General features: G+C 40.0%; 4 protein-coding genes across 4 annotated transcripts; 2 read left to right on the forward strand and 2 right to left on the reverse strand.

The window, feature by feature from the left end:
* Nucleotides 1-101: 101 nt before the first annotated feature.
* On the reverse strand, nucleotides 102-2813 carry LOC108240975 (THAP domain-containing protein 5). Its single transcript, XM_017424813.3, has 3 exons — nucleotides 2582-2813; nucleotides 2162-2348; nucleotides 102-2029 (listed from the first exon to the last, which is right to left on the reverse strand). The coding sequence occupies exons 1-3, from the start codon at nucleotides 2665-2667 to the stop codon at nucleotides 1316-1318; spliced, it is 987 nt and encodes a 328-aa protein (XP_017280302.1). The 5' UTR covers nucleotides 2668-2813; the 3' UTR covers nucleotides 102-1315.
* Nucleotides 2814-3294: 481 nt separating this feature from the next.
* On the forward strand, nucleotides 3295-5782 carry LOC108240997 (dnaJ homolog subfamily B member 9). Its single transcript, XM_017424854.3, has 3 exons — nucleotides 3295-3404; nucleotides 3699-3940; nucleotides 4418-5782. The coding sequence occupies exons 2-3, from the start codon at nucleotides 3724-3726 to the stop codon at nucleotides 4903-4905; spliced, it is 705 nt and encodes a 234-aa protein (XP_017280343.2). The 5' UTR covers nucleotides 3295-3404; nucleotides 3699-3723; the 3' UTR covers nucleotides 4906-5782.
* A 2339-nt stretch (nucleotides 5783-8121) lies between these two features.
* LOC108240996 (aldo-keto reductase family 1 member B1) lies at nucleotides 8122-12697 on the forward strand. Its single transcript, XM_017424853.3, has 10 exons — nucleotides 8122-8278; nucleotides 9101-9268; nucleotides 9739-9855; nucleotides 10031-10108; nucleotides 10222-10344; nucleotides 10423-10529; nucleotides 10625-10706; nucleotides 11076-11159; nucleotides 11302-11384; nucleotides 11463-12697. The coding sequence occupies exons 1-10, from the start codon at nucleotides 8213-8215 to the stop codon at nucleotides 11503-11505; spliced, it is 951 nt and encodes a 316-aa protein (XP_017280342.1). The 5' UTR covers nucleotides 8122-8212; the 3' UTR covers nucleotides 11506-12697.
* LOC108240995 (aldo-keto reductase family 1 member B1) lies at nucleotides 12466-17080 on the reverse strand. Its single transcript, XM_017424852.3, has 10 exons — nucleotides 16892-17080; nucleotides 15480-15647; nucleotides 15251-15367; nucleotides 14993-15070; nucleotides 14527-14649; nucleotides 13926-14032; nucleotides 13647-13728; nucleotides 13388-13471; nucleotides 13206-13288; nucleotides 12466-13116 (listed from the first exon to the last, which is right to left on the reverse strand). Exons 1-10 carry the CDS (start codon nucleotides 16955-16957, stop codon nucleotides 13074-13076), a joined length of 951 nt encoding a protein of 316 aa, XP_017280341.1. The 5' UTR covers nucleotides 16958-17080; the 3' UTR covers nucleotides 12466-13073.
* Nucleotides 17081-18129: the final 1049 nt, after the last annotated feature.

An 18129-nucleotide genomic window follows, 5' to 3' on the forward strand; every position in this document is an offset into this window, starting at 1 on the left:
ATTCTAATTTTCTGAAATGATGAATTTGAGATTTTCATTTGTTGTCATTTGTAATCATCAAAATTAAATGAAATAAACATTTGAAATATATGAGTTTGTATGTAATGTATGAATATAATATACAAATTTCACTTTTTAAATGGAATTACTGAAATCAATCTACTTTTTCATGATATTCTAATTTTATGACCAGCACCTGTATTTATTTAAATTCTCGCCTTGTGACAGCTAATTTTCTACACTCACCGGATTGTTTCTTTAGGCCTGTAGGGAAGCAAGCAATTTATATTATATATATGAAAAATATGAAAAAATGCAGGCCAGGCATGGGAATAACTGTCGATGCTGGAAAAGCTGCACCACCTAAAAGGATTAAATATTAAGAAATATGCGAAAGCAAAAAAATATGTATATGACTTTTTCCTAAAATTTTAAAATTACCTTTGTTTCAGATAATACTTCATTTGGATCTGCCATATGGGGACCCCTAATCTAAGAGCCTAAACTGAATAAAACAGAGCCTTGTGTCAACTATTCATATTATCGGAATCTTTGGTCAAAAACATGCCATTGCGATCGCTATACCCTTTTGTACGATCCATTAAAATAAATATAACCTGCATTTATAAAAGGGAAAGAAAATTGTTGTGCAATTAGGCTCAATCAAAAGAACAAAAAGCACTTAAACAGCGGGGAGGTCGCAGATTATCAAGTGACCCTTTTTTACTTCTCTTTGTGCTTCACAATGAATCATCAAAGTGAATTTAATGCTATTCGAATAGAAACGATAGGGCGGAAAACACGGCGGCCCTTTTCACACGCTGACATTATACAACAGAGGAAATAACTAGAAAGAAACCTCCAAGAGTTGTCACCAAATAAGAGAAAATGAGAGGAAGAAACAAAGGAACCATTAATTAGTTATAAGGCACATTAACAGTAACCCTTATCATACAGTGGTAAGTTTTAATGAAGGCGCTTTTAAGTAATGATTAAAACACTAAAACGAAAATGTTTTAAGTGACTGTAGATAAGTTGGTACATGTTTTTAGAACTGTTTAAATGCTCTACAGTGGATTTTAGCTTTTATTTTGAATATTATCCTAAAGAATAAAAAATGAAGCTTTGTTAGTTGACCTTATCCATAACACTTTCTAACAGAATCTTCACACTCTACTGAAGCACTGAAAAATGTGAACAGTGCCACCTGCTGGATAAAGCCGGATATGCTTAGTTAAAGTCTGGGAACTTCGAGTTTGTGCAGCTTTTCTTTACAGAAAGCAGCAATTACAACACATGCACATCAAGAATTCCGTCAGAGCAAAACAGATGATATATAATCTTCTAGAATTTTCTGCTTCTCTTTAAACATGGCCCCGTCCCTCTTCAGGAGAGAGATCTCGTTTTCCAGAGCGCGAATTTTAGCCACAGTGTTCTCCTCCCTGCGATCCAGTTCCAATATCTTTGCATGCAAACCCAAGATCCTGCTCCACAGCTCGTCTTTGTCAACGTCCCGTCTACAGTACGAGTGCTCGTAATATGATATGTACTCTGCCTCTCCGGGCTCCGTCTCTTCTTCGACCATTTCCAAAGGGACAATCTGAAAAGTCTGGCCCAGTGCTGCTTGGAGGGCAACCGGATCCACGTTTGCCTCTCTGCTGGAGAAAGGCCCCAGGGTTTCACAACACAACACAGCAACGATCGAGTCCCCCTGCTCTCCAGTGTGTGAAGATGCTGTTGGCCTTCCAGCGTCGCCCATTACCTCACAAATGGTGGTATGCGTCTCTGGAAGACTTGAATGAAAAGCTTTTCCAGGTGCCGGCACCACAGGCGGTTCGAATGTCCCTTCTGAATGTTCTGAAACAACATTTTCATCTATATTTGACACAATCTGTCTGCACGCTTTCCTCAAAATGGAAGGCCTCTTCCTGGGAGGTGACTCAGATTCTTGGAGCTCGGCGTCTGCCTCTGAACTGCTAGGCTTGGACTTCGGGCTTCTTTTACCATGGGCTGCTCTTTTCTCTCCATCCTGAGACAAAAGAAAAGCCCATTAAACAAGATCACAGATAATCAACACCGGCATAAAAATATAATATCACAGACAATGCAAAAAAAAAGCAACTGCTTAAAAAGTATCAAGATGAGACAGGAGATACATTACATCATTAACTTGAGGGAAAATGGTAGGAATGGCTGTATTTTTCAGGTAACGAATTCCCCATCGAATGTCAAAACAGTCCTCTGTAAAATGCTCGCTGCACAGATATTGATGTCGACTTGGAGTCCAGTCTTCCCGCTTCATGTTGTCCACCCACTTCTGAAGCCTCGGCTTGTCATGCAAGGGAAACCTTTGCAGACGGGGAAGAATAAAAGGACATTTTATACAAGGTACAGATTAAATTTGTACTATTGCTAAACGTTTCTATAAACCATAAAACATACTGCGCAACCAATTTTATTAGGACTCTGTCAGTATTTTCTTATTATTATCTTAAGCTAAAAACAAAACAAGCAACACTAACAGTTAAACTAAAACAGTTTTACAGTCACTGCGGTGAAAAACAAATGAGTAAAAACATACGGGTAGAAGCTAATTCTCTTGTTGTCTTTCCTTGAAGCCGTCCCCCCACGGTTTGGACAAACCCTTACAGCACAGTAACGAGGCATCTCCGCAGTAAAAATGCATTAAAATATCCCCAGAAGACAAAATATATACAAATAAAATGTTTAAAAACACGACAGAGCTTGCAAATGAACACTTCCGGATTATGGCCCGTAGGCGGAAGTGACGTTACTTTCTTAGTGAGACTGTTTTTTTTTTGGAAACGCATACAAACATATTTCAAAATAGGCATACATATAGTATTTTATAAGACAGACTTATAAAATCAATAACAAAAAAACAGAATAAACAAAAAACGCTAAAGTCCTAAATCGTTTACTTTTTAATCGTTTTAAGATAGTTATCCAACTCAATGTTAAGAAAATTATGTAGAAAGAAATTCGAACTAATTCTGTCTTTTATCATAAAATAAAGTCTATGTAAATAATATTATTGTAATACATACATAGTCATATTTTTTAGCAAAATTATATGTCAACCCTCAAATTTAAATCAGAAACTGATACCGCAAAGCGTATACGGAAGTACGTGCTGGTTGTTATCTTGCTTCGTTAAACTCTTTTGCGGACAATGCCCCTCAATCCTCCACGTGCGCACAGTTTTGACCAATCACAGTTGTCTGAGTCAGTGTGTCAGCAAACGGACCAATCGCAATGCGAGTCGTGGTGTTACAGCTCAGGAATGCGTCTCGTCAACAACGGCTAGCTTTCGTTTCGCATCAGCTGGAGCTGTTGGCGGTTTGTCAGAAGGATCCCCGAGGCTGTCTGCTGCTCACCTGCAGGTAACTTCTCCCTCTTTCAGCTAACATTATTATGTCGCTTGTCGTTTATCCGAACCTGGAAATGAGCAACAGCCGTTCATTCTACTTAGCTTTAATAAGGTTTACCATTGAAGTTTCTAGTTCATTCCAGAAAGACAGTTTCTTTCTTCAGCCTTACGTCGTTTTTTTAACGTTACTTCGCACGTTTTACCTTCTAAAACTAGTTCGCTAAGTAACGTAATAACCCCTTTTTGTTATATTCTGTGAGTATTTAATACACCACAAGACTCTGAACTTGTTCTTATGTCTATACAGCCGAAAGGGCGTCAAACCCATCAGTATGGCCACGGCGCAGGCGGTGCTCCTGCTCGCAGTTCATGTTCTGCTCATCTCAGAGTTCATTCTGGCCAAGAGAGACTACTACGACGTCCTGGGGGTCCCCAGAGACGCCAGCGAGCGCCAGATTAAGAAGGCTTTCCACAAACTGGCTCTGAAGTACCACCCGGACAGAAACAAAGAGCCGGACGCCGAGGCGAAGTTCAGAGAAATAGCTGAGGGTAAGTCTGAGTCACTGGGTCCTGATATGATGACCAGGAAGAGCTGTTCTGTGATCAGATCTGAGAGAAACGTGTTAGAACATATTATAAATCAACTTTAATTAATATTTATCCCCATAGAATTGAGCAGTTTCTTTGGATTTTCAGATTAAACTGCTTGTAAGAACATTAAATGTTAATTATGTTGGCATTTTTTAGTTTTAACACATTAGTTTTAGTTTTATTTGACATTAGCCAACACATAAAAGCCTATAACTCAGTCAGTTTTATAGATATTGAGCTGAATTTTGATGTGGTAGTAGCTGAAAGTTATATACACATACTTAGAGCGTGACGTCTCGTGATATTGCACAAAAAGCTATTTTAAAGGTTTGACCAAAAATGGCTATAACTTCTTTTCTAACCACAAAGATGATCTTAGTCTAAGACGCTGGTGTGAAATAATTTAATTCATTATTACGCTTTTGTTTCTTTCAGCGTACGAGACGTTATCAGACGATAGGAGGCGGCGAGAGTATGACAAGTTTGGTCAGGATGCATCGTCAGGGGAGGGTTACAGAGGAGGAGGGAGCGACTACGACTTCAGGCAGCACTTCCAGTCCTTTAACTTCAACTTTGACGACATCTTCAAAGACTTCGACCCGTTCGGTGAACAACAACAACAGCAGCAGCAGCGACGGCAGCACCACTTCCACTCCCAGAATCAGGCCAACCAGAAGAGACACTTCGACAGCCACTTCCAAGCCCACCGGGATGCCGCCGACCGCCACCGACGGGGCTTTCAGCAGGGGGGCTTCGGCGCGGGACTCTTTGACGACATGTTCGACGACTTGGAGAAAATGTTCTCCTTCAACTCGCACGCTTCCAGGACTGAGAGCAGGTTTCAGGGCTCGGCGAAGCAGCACTGCAGGACAGTGACTCAGCGTCGGGGGAACATGGTGACCACCTTCACCGACTGCTCCTGAAACTAAAAAAAAAAAAAAGGCACACTTCAGAGCCACTCAGGATACAGCCGGATTATTGTTTTTGGTTGCTGTTTCTGGAAGAGAACAGTGTGTGGTTCTTTGCAATTCTTAACAAATATCCAAACTAGTGGCTGCTTTCAAGCAATAATTCATTATCAGCTTAGAAATAAGTCATTCAGATACTTCCCCTTTTATTTAGCTCTCCTGGTTCATTATGTTTACTTAGTTTTTTTGTGATGGTACAATCTGATCGACTCAGGTTTGGCCAAAGTTTAAAAATGTTTTTCTTTTAGGTCAGCGAGGTAAACGTCAAATATTGTGAAACTAATCCTGCAGCTATACAGGCCAAACTATCACTGTGCTGCGTCAAACCGCTCCTCATTTAAAACCGTTCTCTCAAAAAGAGACGAATTTGACTTGTTAGCACTTTCAGGAACCTCTGCTGCAGACGTTTCACGTGTGGTGATGTGCGCCAGCTGGCCTTCATCAACTGTTACCTCATTTTTTTTTGTTGTTTGTTTTTAGTTTCTTCCTGCGGAGTTTAATCTACCTTCACTCAGTCAGGGCAGGAAATTAACATCAGCGCCACGACAAAATACTGGTAATCAGAGCCGCGGGCGAGATGTGGGATTATTAGAATCTGGGCTCCTTTCCCAGCAAAGCTGAATGGTCTGACAAGTTAAGTTTCCCGAACTGATCAGAACGTGCAATATTTAGCGCCTCATGTTGCCTATTTTTAAAGACAGTGCTGTGCAAATGTCATTGTCTAATATGTCTGCACTTTGGATGCGTGAGTGTGTTTTTTTTTTTTTTTTCTGCGAGTGTGCAGAGTGTTGATTGCTTAATGTTTTGAGTAATTAAAACATTGCCAAAGCAAGTATGTGTTTGGAAATGTGCCTGCCTCTTTTAAAAGAAACCAAGTCAGCAAAAACAAGATGATTCCCTGTGAAGTTAATCAGTTAAACGATTCAAATACTAGTTTTCAACAAGCAAAATGATGCCTCATTGTGTAATAGTGTTTTAAATAGTAGTGATTCCCTTCCATAAAACCAGACTCCTTTTTCTGCACGTAGCTGCTGTTCAGGAACGTTCCAGCAGAGTGTGGCCTTTCTCAAACCAGCCAAACAAAATGTATAAATAACTCCTGCTGCAGCTTTGAAGATGACAGCGTGGTGATGAGAAACTGCCAACGGGGACAATCTGGATTCAAAAATCTTTGCAATTCAGAATACGAACAATAAAGCAAACCGTGCTGGTTCCTTTTCTGCTCAAGAAGTGAATAAATGTGACAAATTTCTGTCCAGATTGCCGAAAGCTGTGAATCTGTTGGGGAAAAAAATGACTACAACTCAATTTTATGTACGACACAACACTATAATCTTTAATGGCTTCTGTCATTGCCATTCACAGAAATGGTAAATGTGCTCCACTGTCTAGCCTGTTTTTTTTTTTTTTTTTTCTTTTTTCTCAAAGTTGCACCAACCACAGATGGTAAAACACGCCGAAGGAACTGCACATGACAAAGAGGAAGCTCATCCTGGGTCTGAAAGCTGCTCAGCTGATCGCTCACGAGTTCTGCCCAGAAACCCCAAAATCTTGATAAGTTATAAAAAGAAGAAACCTGCTGAGTCGTCTGCACTACAGAATAATGTATTCCAGCTACTGAAGAGCAGATCAAGTCATTCTAAATGCTGTAACTGCTGTTTCGTCTCACGCTGGCAAACAACCGATACTTCAGAGTATTTCCTCAAAAGACACACTAATACAGACCTCCGGCTAGAGAAGTTGCATTTTCATCACCAGGTTTTTATCATGTAAAAAAAGAAACTGTGATAAACCATTTTAAAACTTACTCCACCTTTACTGTGACATATTGTATATCCTATAATTCAACTGAAAAAAACCCCATACCAAAACACATAACCAATACTTTGTATGAAGCACGTTTAGCTTTAATTACCACCTTTAATTCATTCCACCCACCTTGACCAAAATCTTGGATCCAGCAGAAGAAGAGCGACTCGAAACCATGATGCTGCCTCCGCCGTGTTTCACTGTGGGGATGGTGTTCTTCTTCATGATCCAGCCTTGTTCCTGTGCCAAACAAACCTTGTTGGGTTCATCAGATCATAGTAAATATTCCCACATGCTTTTGGCAGGGAGACCTGATATCTTTTTTGCAATATGTATGTTTTTCTTTCCAAGAAAACCCTTTCCAGACAGTCCATACATACTGTGTTGTTGTCACATGCTGTAGGCCTTTTGGCTGCTTTCCTAACCAGTTCACATCTTAGTTTTTCTTTTTTCGCTTTGGAACATTCAGTTCTCTTTAAGATCACTCCTCATATTTTCTTTACATCTTGATGATTATCTTCTGTGGGTTTTTTTTTTTGGGGGGGGGGGAGGGGGGACCTCCTGACCGATCATCTCCAACAACGAGCTCCTTTTTCTGCTTCATGAACTCCCTGGGAAACTTTGGATTTTAACAGCTGGACAGAACTGAGTAATTGTCAGGAAAATCCTGCCTGGACAAGTTGATCTCAGGCTGATCAGCCACTTTATTAACGGTCGAAGAGTTCCCACGAAAAATGAAGGCTGCAGTTAAATCAAACGGTGCCTCGACAAATGGTTAGTTTCAGGCCGTGCATTTCTGCAGCCAGCCTTTTGCATCTTTTTATTTTATTCTCTGCAACTGATTAAATTATTTGGAGTCAACCCAATTCAAGATGGCCAAAACAGCTAACTGACCTTAGCAAACACAAAAACAGTTACAACTCAGCCAATTCTAGAGATACTGAGCTATATTTAACGTGGTAGCTAACCCAACTTTTGAGTTTGGGCATGCCATTTACAACCTTTGACCCAAACTGTTATAAATCTGTCTCTAGTAGACATGAAATGAGCTTTTAATGGTGGAAAACGTTGCAAAATGATTGATCGTGTTGTCATTTTAACAGGAGTGCGTAGGTGTTTCATATCCACTGTCCTTTGTGCTAAACATTAAAGAACGCCAAGTAAAATAAAGTGTCATTCACTGAGTCACCACGATAAGCCACACAGCAACTCTCGTTCTCCAGATGTTCAGTATGAATACAGATATTATTTTCTGTTTTTACCCTGATTTCACTCCAAACTGAGCAAACCTTGCATACAGTCACACCACATTTCAAGTAACACACAACGTGATAGGCAAACGTCACTGACCGCTTTAAGCCCTCCCTTTTCACATCCAAATAACAGGCTGGCCCAACCTTCGGCTGCCAGTGCAAATCTGCCTGCTCGAGAAATATTCTCCAATATCGACAAGATGATTCCCGCTGTAACACTCTACAACGGAGCCCAGATGCCTATCGTTGGTCTGGGAACGTGGAAGGTAAGGCTTCTAAACGTTCTTTTAATACATTCAGTAATTTGGGACTTGTCCGTGTTGATTCTGCCTTTCACTGAGTGCTCCAAGTCTTTTCAGACGCTCTAACAGGGACATTTGTACGTCTGTGTTCTCAGTTTTTGCATTCATGCATCACATTTCCAGCAGCAATGTAGGGCGACTAGTTCAGCAACACTGACTCACTGTATCTGTAAAGACTAAATGTTAACTCTTTACTGCACACAGACCTCAGCCAGCTGAAATCACCGCAAAAGGTCATTACAAGATGTGAATGACTTGAAACATGTTTTTAACTGTAAAATAACAAAAGCAGCAAAAATTAAAAATGGTTTTGTAGTTTACTTTTGAAACTCACATGCATACGTTGACTGAATGCCAGTGTTTTGAAGTAGTGAGGTGTGAGTCCTTTCATTTTGAAGTCTAAGGTTCACCTTCTTCTTACCCAACTCAAAGTTTCAGCTCAATACTGAGATATTTTAGCCACATTTTAGGTTCAAATGATTTGCAAATCATTCATTTTTTTTTAAACTTAATTTCAATACAGGCAGAATCCAAGCATTTTAACAAAAAAAAGTTTTTTAGCTCACTAGCTATATAAGTAACTGAGTTATAGCCATTTGTTTGTGTTTTTAAGGTCATTTGGCTGTGGCAGCCATCTTGAAACGGACTAACTCCAAAAAATAACCATTTAATATCCATTCAATGATCACTTTCTGCAAGTTTCAAAAAGATTTTCCTGGTGGTTCTTGAGACTTTTCGGTAACAGACACCGGCAGATGTTTGACGCGTTTGCATTCCCGTTTGCAGGCAGAACCAGGAAAGGTCACGGAGGCTGTGAAGGAGGCTCTCAGTTGTGGCTACAGACACATCGATGGTGCGTTCATATACGCAAACGAGAAAGAAGTTGGTGCTGGGATTCACACTATGATAGACCAAGGAGTGGTGAAAAGGGAAGATTTGTTCATTGTCAGTAAGGTATGACAAAAAACACCATAAATTAAAGTCAAAACTCTTAATTAGACAAGTCAGGTTATTTAGTTTTTATCATTTTAAGGCATACTGTGTAACAGTGGAGACTATGAAAGATCATGAAGCATATTAGTCGTGCTTCTCTCCAAGTTTACATCCTCTTAAATGTTTACTGGTAATTTACCACATAAATGTCCTTTTATGGAACTATAAATGTGGTCTGAGTTGTAAACGATCCATAGTGTTTTTTAACCTTCAATCACACATCAGAAAGAATACTGGGGGCAGTAGGTATGAGGCAGATGAACTAATATAACTATTTTTTGGAGCCATACCTGCTTTTGACAAAGGCATTTGTATTTTCTGTAGAAGATTATGGAATTAGTTTTTAAAAAATCACTTTGTGTTGTTGTAAAATGAATTCTTGACTTTACAGATGCAGTGCGTTAGTTAACACTTCTTTCTGTGGTTCTTAGTTATGGTGCACCTTCCATGTTCCATCTCTGGTGAGGGGGGCATGTGAGAAGACCCTCAGTGATCTGAATCTGGACTACCTGGACCTTTACCTTATCCACTTCCCAGTGGGAATGAAGGTCTCTTTTCAGCAACTAAAAGATTACCCTAAAAAAGCTTAACAGATATTTTCAACCTTGTCTAAGCAGACCTGATCTCACAAAATCCCATATAAATAAGCCTACACTTTTTATGAGAAGAACTTTACGTCTAAATTCATGCTCTGCGATTAAAACTTATATTTTACCCTCACAGCCTGGAGATGACCCTTTTCCAAAAGACGAAACCAATCAATTCGTCACCGATGACAGCTACTTCCTGGACATTTGGGAGGTGATGCAAGAAACACACTGCTGATAGAAAAAAAAAAAAAAAAAATTGTAACTGAATATTCTTTTAGAAAAAAACGTCTTTTTAATAACACCACTGTGTAATTTGTTTTAAAGGCTATGGAGAAGCTGGTGGACGATGGTTTGGTGAAAGCGATCGGCATTTCCAACTTCAATAAAGACCAGATTGAAGTCATACTCAACAAGCCGGGGCTCAAACACAAACCAGCAAACAACCAGGTGGAAAACAGGGTTCTTATTAACGTACATTTGTACTTTCATCACAACATCAAAACCAACATTTGGGTGTTTCTTTAGATTGAGTGCCACCCGTATCTAACCCAAGAGAAGCTGATCAACTACTGCCACTCAAAGGGCATCTCAGTCACCGCTTACGGCCCCCTGGGCTCCCCTGAAAGACCCTGGTGAAAGGATATACAACCCATCATCCACACAACACACAAAAATGTGCTGTCTTTACAAGAAATGTCACAATCTTGTCATTTGTTATTTATAAAAGGGCTTCCCCGGACGACCCCCGCCTTCTAGAAGACCCTACAATCTCTGCCATCGCTAAAAAATACAAGAAGACTTTGGCACAGGTAAGAAGACCGTCGCAATCCTCCCGAGTATCCTTTCTGAACAGTTAAAGGGTACGAAGCATTTTTGAACGATCTGAAGTACGACACGCAAGCACAAATTTGGTGAATCCTGAATTTTGTTCTGTGACTAAGAAGGAACATTGTGTAAAATCAGCGTACAGATAAGCAATAATCACATTTTTGCACAAGACGACTCATGCTGGGAACTAAAAGGTCCCGTACTTGATAGCAGCAGCACAGTGGCAGATTAAAAAACATGAAGAACAAACTGAACCACTGGAAATTAATCAGCATGTTTGTTTGTTTCTTTGGGGTTGAAAGATTAAAACTGTGATCGTCTTCATGTTGGCCGTGCTTCTGTGTCTCCAGGTTCTCATGAGGTTCCACACCCAGAGGAATGTGGTGGTCATCGCAAAGTCAACAACGCCTCATCACATCAAGGAAAACTTCCAGGTAGAACCATCTCCGTTAGCTTTTAGACGCTGGGCGAGTCACACTTCACAGGACGTGTTTTCTCATGATTTCCATGTTTGTGTAGCTCAAAAACAGCACCTTCTGGTTTTTGGGTTTTAAACGATGCTTTTCTTTTTTTCAGCTGTTCAACTTCGAGTTAAGCAAAGATGACATGGAGACCATACTGGGCTTGAACAAGAACTGGAGAGGATTCTCAGCACCGTGGTGAGTAAAGAAACTAAAAAAAACCTGCAAAAGCATCTTAACCCAAAGTAAATAATACTCCTCATCTTTTCTCTCCAGGGCCTCAAAGCACAAAGACTACCCCTTTGATGCAGATTACTAACCTAAGCTGCACGGTTTTGCTTTTGAGACTTCATAAGGAAAAATTGAACATCCCACGGTATCAAATTACTTACTAATGGACTCGCACAGAGCTTGGAGTATATTGTATATGACTAGATCAAAACAAGCTGTTGAAATTTACCACAAACGTCGATTATGAGGTGAAGCTAGTGCTGCCATGTCTTAACAGGAGGGTTCCAAGAACAAACTCTGGGCTCTAAATTTTTAAATGTCGATTCAAACTGTTCATAAGCACAAGTGTTATCAGTGATGGAGTACTGACCTGTCCAGGATGTAGAGTCTCTGCCTCGATCAGGATGGCTTCGGTTCTTAAAAAAGCAGAAGAGTTAAAAGGTCTAAAAGGTCTTAGTTATGTTCTAACTGTAGATGAATCAGCATCATGTCAGCTTTATATGATGAAAATCACTAAACTTTAAAGGTGAGATCTCACTGCAAGCACAAAAGACAGCAACGCTCACAGGAACAGCCATAACTTAGAGCAAGATAAGTCCCAGTGAGAAAAGCAGTAAACTTCTCCTGATATATTAATACTGACATTTGTTCTTTTCTTTACGCCTGTTCTGCACTAAGGGTTGTAAAACTTTTATTTAATTTGTTGAATAAATGAAATTTCTACTTGATTTGTGAACCTTAATTTGTGCAAATAAAACCTGTTTTTTCTGTGTAACTTCTGTTTTTTTTCTTTTCCGGCACTCTTAAAGCAAAAGTTCAGACCTTTGGAAGAGGAGAAAACGAGTTGATAACAAACATAAACATGATAAAAAACAAACACAACAAAATATTGTATATTCAACCCAGGTCCTTTAAATCTCTGCCAGTTCATTCATTCCTTGTACCAGTTGTAGTTTGGGTTCTTGCCAGCTTTTGTAGCCTCGTAGACAATTACTAACCCAATTCTTCTTTTCACTTGTCAGCTTAGAAAACTTGCAGACGCTTGTTGTATTCTCCTACAGGAATTTATTGGAGTGCTTCACACACACAACACAGGAAGTGAAAGCGGAGTGTTTTGTAACAGGACTCAAACACGTGACAAAGTGCCACATATGATTTATCCCAAGACGAGCTGATGTAATACAACATGTTCTGGGTTTTAGATGTAAATGATCAGAACTTTGGAATAAAACGTACAATTTAAGGCACCAATTTTTCTTCCCAATAAAAAAAAAAAAAAATACAGCTGCTTTTAAAAGAACTATATAAAAAAAGGTAAATAAGGAGAATCCTTTGTCAGATTTTCCATCTACAAAAATATAATGACATATTTTGGAAAACTAAGTTTATCATAGGCAGATTTTTCCTTATTTCAAAATGTAATGCTACAAACTTTCCAACTTTTTACTCTAATAAACACGCGTTTCTTTAAAACGGGAGAACAACAGGTGAAATTCACCATTTGCATTTTCTGCTTCAGCAGCTAAATTTAGTGAGCTCAAACAAAATTTTCCTAATAAAAAACTGACAAATAGTTAAAATTGATCTGAACAAAAAGGGTGTGGAGAATCCAGAACAGCAGACTCCAGCATCTGTGGAACGTCGGCACATTTTATCTCAGAACTCAGTGTTGAACGGATAGTCTTTGTGCTTTTTGCCCCTGAAAACAAAAACAAGAACAAATCAAACAAGGCAGACCCTTTGCACAGGTTCAAACAATCTTAAAACAACAAGGAAAATGCTTCTTACCACTGCATGGGGCAGACTCTCCAGTTCCTGTTGAATCCTAATATCGTTTTCATTTCTTCTTCAGTCAATTCAAAGTCAAACACCTGCAGTCATTTACACAAAGGTTTTAACGCCCTAACAGAAAAGCTGTTAGTCAATTTGATTGAGGAAAAAAAGAAAGAAATATTTGCTCGGTAATTGACCTGGAAGTTCTCCTGAATGCGCTGTGGTGTGATGGATTTGGGGATCACGATCACGTTTCTTTGGATGTGGAAGTGGATCAAGACCTGGCAAAGACATCAGGCGGGGGACATATGAACACAAACTACTTTCTATCATATGGGTGAGAGTCTATTTTCAAAAACCTAAAGGTTACTTAACCATAGTATAAAGAAAACAAAGAAACTTGCATTTAGTCCTAAGAGATCCCCGTGACTCTTAGAGGCATCTGAAGTGTTATACCTGAGCAGGTGTCTTGTTGTGCTTCTCAGCGATGGCTTTAATGGTAGGCTCATCGAGAAGTGAAGGGTCTTCTGGTTTAGCCCTGCAATTATATGCAATTATCCACTTTTCCCAATAAGACTCAAACGCAGCTTTTTGCCCGCAACTAAAAGCAGAACCGGGCTTCGTATTATTATTCAACAGATTATAAAACAAAGCCTGTTGGAGCTCAAATGACTAAATAAACCACAAAGAGGAACAGTGACATGCTGAAACCAACCACTACGAATGCAAACATACCAGGGTCTGTCTGGGGACCCGAGAGGGCTGTAGGCTGTCACCGTGATGCCCTGAGAGTTGCAGTAGTTGATCAGCTTCTCCTGGGTCAGATATGGGTGGCACTCGATCTAAAGAGGAAGAAAACAAACACAGTCAAAGATAGCAGGAAAAAAAAGAGCTGCAATCATACGTTTAGATTTGCTTTCATGATGCGGATTTTCTTAAAATGCCTAAAAATGAGTCTACATCCACTAAACATTCACTAACATGAAACAAGACTACTTTGCTCTTTTTGTTCAGTGTGTGGAATCACAAAAGGCAGAAAGAAAATGGTGCTTTAATCTGATAAAAGACACAACCAGATGAAGCAGGACACTGATTGTGAGCAATGGTTCAGAGAAAGCACAAAAATATAAAAGGTCAGATCAGATAATTGGTTTGGCCGGAGGAGAAACTGATGCACCTCATTTATATATCTCAGCACAGATGGGAAGAGACAGATAATGCCATTACTTTTACCCTTTAGGAGCCTCGAGCTTGTGTTTGTTTTCCTGCTTTGCAACGTCCCTCTAGTTAAACATATAACTCCTCCATGAAGAGCAGAAAGTAAACTTAAGTGTACCTGGTTGTTGGCAGGCTTGTATTTAAGGCCTGGCTTGTTGAGAATGGCTTCGATCTGGTCCTTGTTGAAGTTGGAGATGCCGATCGCTTTGACCAAACCAGCATCAACCAGCTCTTCCATGCCCTGAAAAACACAAAAACACTTTTCAGTTCTGCTTTAATATATTTCATTTATGAAGCTGTCAATGTAGAGATGGTATGAATCAGGTGATACTCAGTACTTGATTTGAAAGTTGCCATACGAGACCCAAAAATGGAGAGAACAGTTCAGGAAGTGTTTATATTCGACTATTTCAACGTTAATCCATTAAAAGCAGAAATATCTGTTTATATGATCCATGATGTGAGTAACAGTTCCATCTATTGTTAATATTGAAATGAGTAAAAATGAAAGTCATAATCAGTCTGATTAAACTCCACTTGTTTGAAAATTTGCACAGGATATTAGTGATGTTTGACAAACGTACCTCCCATGTCTCCAGTAAGTGACTATTATCAGGGATAGTCTCGCCGTTACTGTCCAAAGGAAAATTGTCACCCCCAGACTGTGACACAACAAACACAAGCACGTTAATCAATCAAATTAAATGTTGTACTAAAATATAGGAGTACAAGTGGCACATAAATTAGTCAAAAGACCCATTTAGTATTCAGACCTGCTTCATCCTAATAAAACTGGTTCTGTAAGACCGATGCTAAGAGAAGGTTCAAAGCAGTATCCCTACCTTAAAACCCATGGGCCAGTGCACCAGATACAGGTCTAAGTAGTCCAGTTTAAGATCACTGAGAGTCTTCTTGCAGCCTTTCCGTACCAGGGGCTTCTCGTGGAAGGTGCACCACAGCTGTAAAACAGAATGAGGCAATATAAACGTGTTGAATATTTAATCCAAACACACAACTTTTATTGTGCGACTCGGTTGTTTTACTGTGCGTGTACTTTGTTTTACGAGTTACCTTGCTAACAATGAAGAGCTCTTCTCTCTTGACCACGCCGTCCTTGATCATGGCGTTGACCCCCTCGCCCACCTCCGCCTCATTCTGGTAGACAAAAGCCCCGTCGATGTGTCTGTAACCAGCCGAAATGGCTGCTTTCACCGCCTCTGTGACTTTCCCGGGTGGAGACTGGCAGACAAGAACGATTGGGGGGTTTAGAAACAAGTGTTCACCATTTCTGAATATGATCTAGTCCTTACCAGGTTCGAAAATTGTTCAAATCTGACCTTAAGTGTAAAAAAAAGTTGTTGATATTCTCTTTATCGGTGTAATGATGGACTCATTGCTGATGTCATTCAGTCCTGGCATTGAGTTAACACTTGTACGCTCTATACACGCAAATTTAGACTTGAATAATTTTAAAACTTGGTAAAGTCTGGGTTATTTTTGTCTTGATACCGAGCACCTTAGAACCAAAACTTCTTGGGTTATGACTGTAACACCTGACACCAGATTTTTCAAAGAACATATGCAGACTATTCTTCAGATTAGCTCGCTACACTAAACAAAAAACATGGTTAGAAACTATCCAGAGTTAAGGATTTTGGCATAATTTTCATAGAAAATGGGAGTTAGATTAGCAAAACAAAATGGATGGGTACTTGTTATGCAATGTTTTTGCAAATATGAAAAAGTCTGAGTCCTATGTCAAGTTATGCACCTCACATGAGTTCATTTAAATCACTGTGTCTTTAATAAAAAGAAATGTGGTTTCTAGTTGTTAAATACTGCTTAATAATAGTCTTTAAAGCTAGAAATGACCTCAAAAATCATGCTAATTTTCATTTAACTTCCTTAAAATCAAACTTGAACATGTGTAATTTATTAAAACTGAAACAAAAACAAAACATTTTGACTGTATACATTTCACAGGATTGCTTTAAGAAGGAAGCAGCAAACTAGCAGGTCAAGTACAGGAAACCTGCTGGGTGTGATTGTTGGAGCATGTTCCAGCTTTTTGTTCCTGTAAAAATAACATCAGCACTTTAGAGATGAGGTTACGTAACTCGCTGTCTCTTCCTGTAACACAATCTCAGCTAAAACTGTGATAGAAATGGTTCACAAGGAATAAAAGTGGAGCTTTAGGAGCAGAACTCTGGGGCAAATAAAGCGCATTTTCTAGAAACCAGGACGCATTTAGGTGAAGTTAGTAAAACATGCATTCCTTCAGGTGGTGCTAAAGTAACATAATCGTCTGTATGCAATTACGAATGCATTTAAATTAAAACTTAGACAACATTAAGTCATATAAATAGTCTCCAGTCATGCTTTCTTTAGAACCGCTGAGCTAGCTAACCTCACAGGCGAACTAGTTAACTTTAGCAAAACGAGGCATGCTAGTTAGTCAAAAAAAAAATTAAAATTAAACGCACCTTCCACGTTCCCAGTCCCAGAATGGGCATGTCGGCACCGGTGTTCAGTTTCACTGTGGTGGCCATTGTTGAAGGAGTCGAGCAGAAGCAGCAGGAGGTCGACGAGGATAAGGTCCGTTAGGGAGACTGAAAGAGCCGCGGAGGAGGACGGAGAGGAGCACCGAGCGGAGCGGGAAGCATCGTCGATCGATTAGTGACGCCTTTTATATTTAAAGAGAGCAGCTGCGGCTCCACACCGCTGTCAGTCTACTTTAAGTAACCGTAATTCTCTCTGAATGAACTGTATGTATGGCAGGCCGTTTTAACATAAATTCGGTTTTACCGCCCTTACATTCCAGATATCTAAAATTGGTTTATGACTAGACGTATTAGTAATTTAAGATATCTCTAATTGCATTCTGACTAGTTTATATGACATCAGATTTAACATTGAGTTCTATGGAGACTTCAATTCAAAATACACTATATTGCCAAAAGTATTCGCTCGCCTCCCTTCAGACACGTATGAACTTGAGTGACATCCCATTCTTAATTCATAGGGTTTAATATGATGTTGGCCCACCCTTTGCAGCTATAAGAGATTCAACTCTTCTGGGAAGGCTTTCCACAAGGTTTAGGAATGTCTCTGGGAATTTTTGACCATTCGCCCAGAAGCTCATTTGTGAGGTCAGACACTGATGTTGGATGAGAAGGCCTGGCTCACAGTCTCTGCTCTAATTCATCCCAAAGGTGTTTTATCGGGTTGAGGTCAGGACTCTGTGCGGGCCGGTCAAGTTCTTCCACACCAAACTCGCTCATCCATGTCTTTATGGACCTTGCTTTGTGCCCTGGTGTCCAGTTGGAACAGGAAGAGGCCATCCCTAAACTGTTCTCACAAAATTGGGAGCATGAAATTGCCCAAAATGTCTTGGTATGCTGAAGCAGTCTGAGTTCCTTTCACTGGAACTAAGCAGCCACACCCCACACCATAATCCCCCCTCCACCAAACTTTACACTTGGCACAATGCAGTCAGACAAGTACCGTTCTCCTGGCAGCAGCCAGACCCAGACTAGTCCATCGGATTGCCAGATGGAGAAGCGCAATTCGTCACTCCAGAGAACATGCCTCCACTGCTCTAGAGTCTAGTGGCGGCGTGCTTTACACCACTGCATCCGACGCTTTGCATTGCACCAGGTGATGTATGGCTTGAAAGCAGCTGCTCAACCATGGAAACCCATTCCATGAAGCTCTCAGCGCA

This window comes from Kryptolebias marmoratus, linkage group LG18, assembly GCF_001649575.2.
Source record: "Kryptolebias marmoratus isolate JLee-2015 linkage group LG18, ASM164957v2, whole genome shotgun sequence".
Taxonomy (NCBI): Eukaryota; Metazoa; Chordata; class Actinopteri; order Cyprinodontiformes; family Rivulidae; genus Kryptolebias; species Kryptolebias marmoratus.

Excerpts from the sequence above, each read along its gene's own strand:
- LOC108240975 (XM_017424813.3), bottom strand. The coding sequence starts at position 2,667 with ATGCCTCGTTACTGTGCTGTAAGGGTTTGTCCAAACCGTGGGGGGACG. Across the intron at positions 2,349-2,581 it reads AAGAGAATTAGCTTCTACCC|GTTTCCCTTGCATGACAAGC; the intron begins GTATGTTTTTAC and ends CCGTCTGCAAAG. Across the intron at positions 2,030-2,161 it reads TTTTCCCTCAAGTTAATGAT|GATGGAGAGAAAAGAGCAGC; the intron begins GTAATGTATCTC and ends CTTTTGTCTCAG.
- LOC108240997 (XM_017424854.3), top strand. The coding sequence starts at position 3,724 with ATGGCCACGGCGCAGGCGGTGCTCCTGCTCGCAGTTCATGTTCTGCTC. Across the intron at positions 3,941-4,417 it reads GTTCAGAGAAATAGCTGAGG|CGTACGAGACGTTATCAGAC; the intron begins GTAAGTCTGAGT and ends TGTTTCTTTCAG.
- LOC108240996 (XM_017424853.3), top strand. The coding sequence starts at position 8,213 with ATGATTCCCGCTGTAACACTCTACAACGGAGCCCAGATGCCTATCGTT. Across the intron at positions 10,707-11,075 it reads ACAAGAAGACTTTGGCACAG|GTTCTCATGAGGTTCCACAC; the intron begins GTAAGAAGACCG and ends CTGTGTCTCCAG. Across the intron at positions 11,160-11,301 it reads ACATCAAGGAAAACTTCCAG|CTGTTCAACTTCGAGTTAAG; the intron begins GTAGAACCATCT and ends TCTTTTTTTCAG.
- LOC108240995 (XM_017424852.3), bottom strand. The coding sequence starts at position 16,957 with ATGGCCACCACAGTGAAACTGAACACCGGTGCCGACATGCCCATTCTG. Across the intron at positions 15,368-15,479 it reads AGCTCTTCATTGTTAGCAAG|CTGTGGTGCACCTTCCACGA; the intron begins GTAACTCGTAAA and ends TCTGTTTTACAG. Across the intron at positions 13,729-13,925 it reads GGGTCCCCAGACAGACCCTG|GGCTAAACCAGAAGACCCTT; the intron begins GTATGTTTGCAT and ends ATATAATTGCAG.